General features: G+C 41.1%; 1 protein-coding gene across 7 annotated transcripts in view; it reads left to right on the forward strand.

Moving 5' to 3' along the window:
* The window catches only part of SLIT2 (slit guidance ligand 2), a 238,150-nt gene that overhangs the window by 142,773 nt on the left and 83,285 nt on the right, over positions 1-12,092 (forward strand). For all 7 annotated transcript variants that reach the window (XM_083630064.1, XM_083630067.1, XM_083630063.1 and 4 more), the window contains exons 7-8: positions 5,409-5,480; positions 11,625-11,788. In XM_083630064.1, the coding sequence (XP_083486190.1) occupies positions 5,409-5,480; positions 11,625-11,788 (236 nt within the window). The remainder of the gene's footprint in view (positions 1-5,408; positions 5,481-11,624; positions 11,789-12,092) is intronic.

Below are 12,092 nucleotides of genomic sequence, written 5' to 3' on the forward strand. Positions count from 1 at the left end.
CAATCATAATCTTGGTGTAATGAACACGTTCCAAAGCCTTGAATACACATTAGCAGCTTTCACAAAGCAAATTTTCTAGGAGATGGGTGTGTGATGTTTTCAAGAGCTGTGGCTTTTTATACTCAGTTTTTCTTGCAATTGATTTTTGTTCCTGACCTGCTGCCTGCAAGCTGTTCACTGTGGAATAGCTTCACAGAAGTCAATAGGAGTTTTGTAGAAATAAGGAGGTAGGCAAGGTAGGTCCTTAAGTTCCTTTTGAATTGTCATACCAGTGATGTATAGCTTATCTTCATTTAACTGAAAGTGGGTACAGCCTAGTACCCTAACACATTCCCTCTTCCTGCATTTTAACTGTAATCATTATTACATTAATGATGATTAAATAAAAACCTTACTGCCTCTGAAATAAGACAGTAAATGTAAGGAATAAAATGTCTATTATTATTTTTTAAAATGGCACATAATCGTGAAATATGCTGTCAGTCAGTATTGCGTGTTCATTGGCGACACATTTTAAATAACTTATTTTCTCTGTCAGTATACAATGCCCTATGCAAATGTGCCATTCGTTGTTTTGATTTAATCGTTTTAAAAACAACCAGAAGGCACAAGGCTACATTAGTTCTAAAGGAGATTCTTGTTAGTAGATTTCAAAATCAGAAAGTCATTTTCAGATTTTATTTTATTTTTAAATAAAAGGAACCCAGAAGCCCAGATGGAGAGCAATAAATATTATCATTATTTGGCAAATTCAGAGCTAGTCCCTTCTGTCCAGCTACAATAGTAAATCACAGTTAACGCTAGTTTGCATGTAAAAACAATTGTACCACTCCTTGCATTTTATTCAAGATGAGGTATTACAATGTTATAAGAATTTTTAGGTCTTCTATATATATCATAGAGCGAATAATATTGTAAAGTGAAAATACTTTTTAATGTAAAAACGTTTGGATTATTTAAGTTTTCAGATGGGTCGTATGCCATTCACACATGATCTACATTATTTTATCAGCTGCCAAAGAATTTCTAATCCTGGATGAAGTAGTATATTACACTTTCCACTGTTCATATAAAACTTTAATCTCCTAGTAAGCTATGGAACCTGTCCCATGTAAAATCTTATGCAATGCAAGTCAGGCCAGGCCTTCCCAATGTGCTTTCATAGTACTCTGTTAAGTTAGTGCATCATGTATATCCAGTCTCTTAATTGGATACTATCCATACTCATGCCCATTTGTGGCAAAAGCTCTGTTTGTTGCTGGATCAGTTCACCATAAAACAGTATGGCATCGCATAAGAAGGTAATGAGCCTAAATGTGCACATCGTTATAGGAACAGCTACGCATGACTGGTAGCTGGGCATGGCTATCTACATAGCAAAGAACAATTAAGAAAATTCATTAAAAAAACACGTTCTAATATTCTGTAGATTTTGTTACTTTTGAAATTGTGTATATTGACGTTTAATAATGTGTGTGCGGGATGAGCGGAAGCGAAGGACCAAATTCTTAAATCTGTTAACAGCTTGAAGTTAACCACTTATGTTTTCTATTTGACTAATCACATTGTTGCTTTTAATAGAGCAAAGTTCATGGAATGCATTATATATATGTATGTGTAGCAGGCTTGTGCGTAATATCTATCTATCTATCATCTATCTATCTATCTATCTATCTATCATCTATCTATCTATCATCTATCTATCTATCATCATCATCTATCTATCTATGCTTTACTGACAGATTTTCCTCAAAGTTTTAACCGTAGACTTGGTATATTTCTAACAGCAACAAAAAGATTTGAGGAAGGAGGAAATGCTTCCTGTGAATGGCAATGCAGTTTATGTCTTATTAAAACAGCCAAATTGAAATTCAGACCATTCAAAAAGAACACTTGGAAGGGTTTTAGGTAGTACTTCTGCCAGTGAATTCGTCCTGTGCCTGCTACTGTGGTTTTGAAATCACAACCTCCTGTTTTTAATTTTCCCCTGCTGCTGGCGGAGTGTGTGTGAATGGGGATCAGTCAAATAGTATGGAAATGGTAGAGGAAAACAATGGCTCTGGGAACTGTCACAATGTGGTCAAATTCAGGAGCCAAATTGCAAAAAAGAAAAAAGGAAAGGGAAACATTTTTCTGTACTGATAACTGTGGGGTTACTTGAACCCAGGAAAGAAGAAAGAGTAAACAGATTACAGGAACATTTTGTGACGTCGGGAGGTTGGAGGTGGAGATGAACCGACTGTGAAATGTCATAGGTCATTGATGTCATGTGTTCTGGCAGCTGGTCCATGGACCCATGAAATAACTTCTTGTTCTGGGGAATACCATAGACTTCAACAAGACTAGTTTTGCAACACAAATCCCTGTAGATCTTACAAGTGCACACCTGTTTTGATAGCAAATTTGCATGCTTTTTCAGAGTACATATATAGTTTTTTGCTTATTGGCTTCATACGGGTTTGTTGCATTACTCAGGATGCACCTAGCAGCTAGAAATATTTTGGCAGATACAGGATAGCATCCAGCCTATTGTGCCAACAATTTGTAGAACAATCAGTGCTAAAATTAATTGAAAGGTACATCAGAACACTGTTCCATCCATGGAGCTATTAAATGATTCTTGAGCATGTCAGGATCACTTTGTTCCTTTTTACTAAGAATGCATTTATTTATTTATTGTACACAGTAAGGAAATAATAAGAGTTTGGATTTTCACAGACTTGCAGGGCGGTTCTCATAAGACTGGTGACACTGATAAGTGCAAACTCAATATTTTGAAGCAGTTCTCCACACCCTTATAATGACAATAGTTGTTTCACAAATGTCTTGACAATGGCATAAACCCTGTCATCTTTCACTTAAGCCATGTTCATAGGCATTTGATATTAGTTGACAAAAACACCTTCCATGTTATTGAGTTAAGATTGCAGGTGTCCGTCGATTGCAGGTGTCTGTCTGTTTTGGTGTTATTAATATTACAAGTAGAACCTTCCGCAGAACATTTCAGAGCAGAGTGATCCTGGTTAGCTATGTCTTCTTCCCAGATACTCAGTTTCATTTCCTCCTTCCCTACTTACAGTTTTCTGTTCCCCACAATGATCAGTCTGCATTTCTTATCCACTGAAGATGATCAGGCCTTACTTGGCTTTCCCCCTATTAAAAAAAATGTAAACAATTCTGACACTTTTAATAGCATGTGAAGCTGTTGTCGTTAAATGTACTTCCTTTTGAAATTAATAATAACAACAATACTAAATAATAATAATTTCATTTCTCAGTTGCCTAGGGTTGGATCCAAAGAAATTTCCTCTTTCAAAGCTTTCTTAGTTGCAGGAAGAGAGCGTCAGCCCAATACCTCTCTCTACCAGAAGCAGAGCCTAAATGTCTTTCCCTTTCCCTTTCACTTCCGAACAAACAAACAAACAAACACCCCACCCTAGGACCAAAACTGTACTATTCTGACACCACTTCCTGACTTTATCTCCAGAAGCAGGTCACTGCATGCTACTATATAGCAGGACCAGCTCCACTGGATCCAAACCATATTGCATCTTTCCCGCAAGAAAACCATATTACTCTCCCTGAAGGTGCCAGTCACTTGTCTTGTCAGCATCTTTCCTTAAAGGCCATGGTTTGGAAATGCAATGTTAGGATCACATAGTTCATATAATGGATATTGTCAGGGAACTGCCATCAGTGCTGGAGGGAGAGAGCAAAAGCCAGAGGGATTCCAGAGAGCGTCCGGGGATCGGGAGAAGCAGCCCATCTTCTGGGGAAGAGAATCAGCGTAGCACCAGTGGAGAAGGGGGACAGATGGGGGAAGCGGCGAGGCGGTCCCATGACTCCTTGCCTGGGACAAGTGGGGAGAGTAGGGGTCCTCCGTTGCCCACGCCCTCCTTGCGCAGAAGGCTTTCGCACAGAGAGAGTAGGAGGAGACTAGCCGTCAAAGAGCTTCTTTGCTGGAAGAAGTTTAAGAAACTCCCACTGACGGATTCTGCCAGCGATTGAGTTAGCCACGAGTGAGTGGCTGTCCAGACAGAAAAGGTTCACTTAGGCAACCCAGCCAGATGTTTGCACCCAGACGGGGAAATAAGCACCGGCTTACGCACGAGCAACCCCTAGAACCATTACAGATATCTTGCTCTGTTGTGATTCTGCTCACCTTTGGGGTAGCCATCTTTCTGCCCATCTTCTGTTCACAACTGCCATTTTACAGTATTATAAATAAATAAGCTTTTCAGATTACAGCTTCCTTCGGAGTGATATAAAAAGCTATATATATATTGAAAGAAAAATGCATTATTTTAGGTTTAGGACACATACACCTGCCACACACTGTTCTTATAGCATCCTCCTTTGTTGGCTCATAGCATAATAGATTTATGCAGGTGTTTATGAATTTTGGCTTGGCTAACTAGTGCTAGGTCACTGACCTATTCTCTTGTTCATGCTGAGCTTTTGTAGGATGTTCTGGCAGCTCCTGGATGCTGCTGGCAACTTCTGCCGAAGCTGCAGAATGGAGAGAAACTACAGTACCTTTCATTTCCTCTTCCCCTCTTTTCCATAGGGGAAAAGATTGTTTCTCTCGCTTACATTGGGCTTTTTTGCAGGAGATGCTTTTTTTGAGGCCAGCAAAACTCCTGCAGGATGAGGGTGCTTGAAAAAATATTTTTTTTAAAAACTAACATTTCCATAAAGGCAGATCATGCAACTCAGCACTTAGTTGTTCATCTTCCCTTATCATTTTTACTGAATGTTAACTATTTAGACACTGTCCCAATCCACCAAATGTCTTGTACATGCAAACTTACTCATACACATTCATTTATGTGTCAAGATCTTCTTAACTGGATCAAGGCGATTGATTTAACTTACTTTCAAATACGTTTGCTTAGTGCTAATATTGTATTGAGTACAAATTCCAGTTTTCCTCTTTTACATCCGATGAGCATTTCCATCTCAAAATAGCATCGGCCATGAGAAGTTTTTCATGATCAGAGTTTTCATCCTGATCCTAAACATAGTTAAATCATAAACACAGTAATATAGTTCCATGTCTGTTTAAGGTTAGTGTTGGTATGCATAAGCGAAGTCTCTTTAGCACCTGTTGATACAATAACGGAGACGTACTTAGTACTGAATGTCAAAAACATAATTTAACTTCCATTAAAGTTTAAGAAAATTAGAGACTTGGCAGTGGTGGCTAATGTGTTAGTATACCTTGACTGAACTGCTGCAAGGTTACCTATGCATGGCTGCCTTTGAAGACTGCTGGAAACGATAGCCGCGGTGAGACTTCTGACCACCACTATAATTTTTAGAAGTCAGTCTGTTTCAGATGTTTCTTCAAATATTCGTAGAATTGTCGTGTCATGTGAAAATGTGTACCTGTCCTTAATGTTTTACAGCACTCTCAACAATAACAACATCACACGTCTCTCAGTGGCAAGTTTCAACCATATGCCCAAACTCAGAACCTTGTAAGTAGTTAACGTGTTTTACTTAAAATGTGATAAAATGTAATTCCTGTTATTAGTTTTTCACAATAACCAGTGTTGGGAACTATATTTTAGAGGTTTGACCATTTAGTACTACCCTGAAGGTGTGACTCACTGACCTGAATACTTCCTTTTGCGCAAGCAAGCCTTTCCGCCTTTGCCGTAGTGTAAGTGTTGGGTTGTGTACAGACTGGTGCAGTTTGTAAATAGCAGGGCAATTGCAGCAAAATGTGCTTTCAAGAAAGGCTTAATAATATTTGAAAGTTGGGAAGGTGGATGGCAGATCACACCCCGTAAAAGATCAGAAATGCAGTGCATGACCATGCCGCAAAACTTGCTTTTAATTTTTTGGACCCATCTGTGTTATAACTGTCTTGTGTCTTGAGCAGGCTGATTATTGGCTAAGCTATTTAAGACTCTTAGACCAGTAGAATTTTCAGAAAGCACAACTTCTTCACCTGTTTCCTTGTGAAGAAAACATTTGAAGGTGCGATAGATTGAAATTTTAAATAGTCAAAACGTATTTAAAAATAGCTTCTCTGGAACAAAACCTGAGAGGTATTTTGAGGAACTGGTCAGGTTTCACTTAAGATCGCAGTAGAATCTGTGATTGGCTGTCAGATATGATAAATGTGAAATCTTTAAGGTTTTATTGCTGTAATGCTAGCAGGCCTAATTCAATTAAAATGGCTCTCCCAGATATTTTTTTTTAAATATAAATAATACATGTTCCAATAGTGCAATAATTAAGGTTGTGGCAGCAGTTGCTTCAAGAACCTAATATTTAATGATGGGTCTTACATGTAAAATATGCATAAGGCTATTAAGAAAAATAATTGAACAAATTCTAGTTAGTGCTGATTTTTTAAAAAAAGAACACCAGTGTTTGATATGTTATCAACAGTAGATAAGTAAAACTGCATGAAGCTCATTCTCATATGCATTTAAATCAGGACTGAGCCCCAGATGTTTATCCTCCTCATGGCACCACAGTTCAGGCATTTGATGAAACCTTCTCTTCCCTATATGGAAAAAAAACAAGCTGCACAAAGCGTGGCCCAGAATTTGAGAAGCTTTTGCCTCCTCACAGTCGTAGTAGTTGCGGCTGCAGCAGCCCTTTTCCCATTCCTTAAACAACCAGCCATGCCTAATAGGGGTTATTAATTCCCTTGAGTGTGGCTTTGCTAGGTGGCTCAGGATGGAATCCAATAGAGATGGATAATGATGATGATGATGATGATGATGATGATAATAATAATAATAATAATAATAATAATAATAATAATAATAATTTATACCCCACCCATCTGGCTGAGTTTCCCCAGCCACTGTGGGTGGCTCCCAATCAAGTGTTAAAAACAGTACAGCATTAAATATTAAAAACTTCCCTGAACAGGGCTGCCTTAAGATGTCTTCTGAATGTCAGGTAGTTGTTTATCTCTTGGACATCTGATGGGAGGGCGTTCCACAGGGCGGGCGCCACTACCGAGAAGGCCCTCTGTCTGGTTCCCTGTAGCCTCACTTCTTGCAATGAGGGAACCGCCAGAAGACCCTCGGCGCTGGATCTCAGTGTCTGGGCTGAACGATGGGGGTGGAGACACTCCTTCAGGTATACAGGACCGAGGCCGTTTAGGGCTTTAAAGGTCAGCACCAACACTTTGAATTGTGCTCGGAAACGTACTGGGAGCCAATGCAAATCTCTCAGAACCGGTGTTATGTGGTCCCGGCGGCCACTTCCAGTCACCAGTCTAGCTGCCGCATTCTGGATTAATTGCAGTTTCCGGGTCACCTTCAAAGGTAGCCCCACGATGGAGCAAACAGCAAAAGCTCTCAAGCAATGTAACCTGTACACTTGGCTCTGTTTCCTCCATCTGAGAAAGGGCTAAAACGCCACAACTTCAGCTGAGATCCTGCAACCTGACAAGTCTACTGATCAATTGGGGGGGGGTGTTTGTGTAAAACTAGGAGAGATTTTCAGATGGGTCTCCTCTAGTTTAAAAAATGGCCAAATTAAGGCATGTAGCACCAAGAAAGGAGGACTTCAACCCCGATCCGTTTTCTTTATGCCAATTCTCTCTCATACACATGCACCAACTGAAAGATCTGTTTCAGCCTAGCATAATAATAATAATTATGTATGTATTTATTTTTGAATTATTTTTATTAATTTTACAAATTATTACAAATCAAATCAAATGAAATCAATTTAATATAATTTCCTAAAATCAGGTTTTCCGCTCCTGTTCCAAATGTATGATGATCATCATTTGCCGCATTATTTCTTATTTAGAGTCCAGGTGACATCCTTCACTTGCCATTAAACCATTCTTCCAGCTGACTGCTTTTTTCACCTTACAAACAGCACCTCTGTTTCATCTTATAAATAAGTAATCAATTTTATGTGTGTAGTCCTTCATATACATTGTTGTTCCAGACCTGGTGTACTGGGAGAGTTTAATTACTATCTTCCACTGTTCAGCTCTCTGCAGTGTTTATCTGAATGGTACAAGGTCACATTCCATTCCTTCTGCTGTTTACCAACTAGCATGCAAGCTAACACCATAAATAACTCACGGAATGCATATCCAAACTCCCCCATTAAAATTCTGTTCTGGAGTTCTTCCTCGGCACACAGCTAAAAACAAAATCTTTTTTTCAAATTCAGCCTCTTTGCCAGATCTGTTCAGCAGCAGTTCATTCTTTTTTCACTGCATTCTTCCAACAGCACTCCTAGTCCAGTCCAGGAATAATTTTAAATAAAGTCCATGCAGCCTTGGTTGTGTGGGGAAGGCATAATAAAACCTTGTTAAATTCTTTGTTGAGCATAAATCAAAAGCCTCCCCCCTCTTTTCCGAAGTAACAGAATAACATAGCAGTGGCTACACACGTCCTTTTCATTATGCAGAAAAAAGGATCATTTGAGAAGCATAAGACTGTGCAAAGCACCTTGTCCTCCCTTTCCTGACTGTTGTAAGGATTCTCAAGCTTCGAAGAAAACATTCAGATACCTTCAAAGAGCCAAGCCCAGTCCTTTCAGCAGCTGCCTAATTGCAGCCCATTAACATATGTTGGTCCAGAAACACCTCTTGATTAATGCCAATTGTCTGAATTATGGAGGACTCAATCACAATCATGCCGGAGACAGGGGCTCATCTATGGTAGGGACACCCTCCCAGTTGCACCCACTCTGCCTTTCAAGTTGGCAGACACAGGCTTGAGTGGCACAGCGGGATGCAGTGAGCTCCCCAGACCCCACTGGGGAACATTGCCAGTACTTTTGCCTCATAAATCCTGGCGTTCCCCTGCCTGAACCTCCTCGCTGCCCACGGAAGGTAGCAAGGAGCTACCACCATTGGTGATGTAGCCGGAAACCTTTTATTATTATTATTTATATGCTGCCCGTCTGGCTGGGTTACCCCAGCCACTCTGGATGGTTTCCAACAATTTAAAACACAGTGAGACATCAAACAGTAAAAACTTCCCTAAATAGGGCTGCCTTCAGATGTCTTTTAAAAGTCAGGTGGTTGTTTATTTACTTGACATCTGATGGGAGGGTGCTCCACAGGGTGGGCTTGACTGCAAGGTGCTCTGCCTGGTTTCCTGTAACCTCCCTCCTCCTCCTCCTTCATAATACAATAAAAATGATGGGTATGGCAAATAAAAATAAAGATGAAAGTAGAAAAATAAGACGGGCAAAACACCACTACTAAAAAATGCAATGCCACGTTCAGTTGTAACATATGAGAAGAGCTGTCAGATGGAGATGGATCTCAGTGTCCAGGTTGAATGATGGGGGTGGAGATGCTCCTTCAGGTATGCAGAGCCAAAGCTTTTTAGGTCCTTAAAGGCTAGCATCAACACTTTGAATTGTGCTCAGAAACGTACTGGGAGCCAATGTAGATCCTTTAAGACCGGTGTTATATGGTCCTGGCTGCCACACCCAGTCACCAACTTTAGGAATAAATAAACAACTCTTAACAGTTCAGGAGCCCTGTCCTCTTTTTTTACTGGACAACCTTAACCTATGCTATCAACCTTGTTGTTGTTGTTTAGTTGTTTAGTCGTTTAGTCAAGTCCAACTCTTCGTGACCCCATGGACCAGAGCACGCCAGGCACTCCTGTCTTCCACTGCCTCCTGCAGTTTGGTCAAACTATCAACCTTAACCCCCTGCTATCAATGCAACATCTTTCCACCAACAGCTGAAAACCTCAAATCCTTCCCTGGCTCCTTTTACTCCCTCCAGCCTTTAATTCACTGCACTGCCGCTATGATCAACTTCACAATCCAATACTTCGTTTCCCCAAACAGAGCCAACATGCCAAGATGAAAACACTTACGGTTTTGGTGTCTTAATATTAAGCATTGTTTGAGCATGGGTCTCTAGGTGTCAATGCACCTAATCCCCTCTACTGTAATTAAACCAAAAGAGGTGGAAGAGACGATTCAGCAGAAAATGTGCTAAGAAAAGGATTTCTGCAAGCAGTTACGCTGGTGGCTAATAATACCTCAAAATGTTCATTAGATATTGTTCTTAAAACTCAGGTTTTAGCATGGAACATCAGTTCCCTAATCAATAGGTAGTCTTACATTACAGGAAAGACCAAGGTTTGAGATCAGTATTGAAGGATTGCTCTGAGCTACAGGAAGAGGGATCTGCTAGTGGGAATACTTGTTGGTGGTCTGGTAAGATTAGGAACAGCCCAGATATATACATCACATTATTCTTGGTCCATGGTTTCTCCATTTCTCAGTCTAAAAACCTTGGATGCCATTTACCTATCTTTTCCTACCCACAAGCTACCCACATATTCCTAGAATTCCATAGGATTCTTAAAGGCTTACTGTGTCTCAGTCAGATTTTGCAGGCTCAGAAATGTTCATCTGTCAAGAGAGGCAGTGAGAACCCAGTACAGAGTTCCCATCTTTCATTTCCCTATAGTGGTAAAGAGCAGGGCCTCAAAAGTGATAGCAGACCTATCATTGTCACCTTGGAATGGACCACGAGAGTCATCTAGTCCAAATCCCTGCAGGAATCCTTTGCCCAACATGGGACTTGAACTCAGCAACCCTGAGGTCAAGAGTCCCATGCTCTTATCAACTGACCTACGTATGTAGCCACAATCAAGGCAGCGAGGAAAGAGAGTTAAATGTCAGCTCAATAGCAATGGTCTTATTAGTAGTAGTGGGGACAATAGATTAATGATGTCATAATTATGAGAAGATGGGGCAGGGAGAGTTTTTAGCAAACTGTGGGGAAAGGGGCATTTTGGGGCAAACTCTGGGGGATGAGGATTGGCAGCAAAGTAGGAATGGTGCATACCATATTTTTCACTCCATAAGATGCACCTGAACATAAGACACACCTAGTTTTTAGAGAGGGAATGCAAGAAAAAAAATATTCTTTAAAGGGAGCGCTGAGCAGAGCCTGTATGCATCCCAGGTTCTGCTCAACGCTCCCTTTCACAAGCCGCGTGGAGCGTGTGTGCGGCGCTTGCAGGCTTTTCCCCGAGGAGGGAGGAGGGCAGCCTGTCACTGATGAGTTGCCCTTCTCCCTCCTCGGGGAAAAGCCCCCAAGAGCCTCACACACGCTCCGCACGGCTCTTTAAAGGGAGCGCGGCTCTTGCTGGCTTTTGCGGGAGGTGGTGGAAGGGACGGAGTGCGGCTAAGCCAGAAGCTAGAACAGCAAGAGGGAGCGCAGCAATCCCTCTTGCTGTTCTGGCTTCTGAGATAGCTGCACAGCCTGCATTCGCTCCATAAGACACACACACATTTCCCCTTACTTTTTAGGAGGGAAAACATGCGTCTTATGGAGCGAAAAATATGGTAGGTGGGGATGGGGGTGTTGAAGGAGCTGTGGAGTAGTGGGAACTTGGTAGCAGGTGTGGTTACTGAGCAACTCAAGCAGGGGCAGCAGCCCCTAATAACCTCATATAAACCAATCATAAGTGAATGCTCAGCAAGCAGTTAACACATTATAACCTCTCTGGAAACTTGTGGGGTCTTCTAGACTAAGTGTGTAACGTTGCAACTGCAGGCTTTAATCATGTTTCATCGTTTGCTTTGTACTTACTAGACTATATTGCCTTTATGTACTTTTTGGTTTTATTTTGCTGTGTTTTATCCAGCCGACTACACTCCAACAACCTTTACTGTGATTGCCATCTAGCTTGGCTCTCCGATTGGCTACGCCAGCGACCTCGGGTTGGACTATACACTCAGTGCATGGGCCCCTCACATTTAAGGGGTCACAATGTAGCTGAGGTTCAAAAACGGGAATTCGTCTGCAGCGGTAAGACTCTCAATATTATTACAGCAGTACCTTGATGTGTAATGCATGACAAAACAGCCTGAAAGAAGGCATGGGTAACACAAGCTTCACTAACTGTGCACAAAACATAGTGCGTTCAATCTACTTAAAGTCAGGCTGCATATGTCTCAACCCCTTCCCTTGGCTATATAGATGCAGGCAGCTCAGCTCAAAGTTGGGAGTCTGGGAGTCATGCATGTACCAACTGCATCCTCATCTAGTCATCCCAATGTGCCTGAAGCAGATTTCACACTCTCCAGAACCATGAGCACCTTGTACTGGAAAA

The sequence above is a fragment of the Podarcis filfolensis genome (genome assembly GCF_964270895.1).
Source record: "Podarcis filfolensis genome assembly, chromosome: 9".
Lineage (NCBI taxonomy): Eukaryota > Metazoa > Chordata > Lepidosauria > Squamata > Lacertidae > Podarcis > Podarcis filfolensis.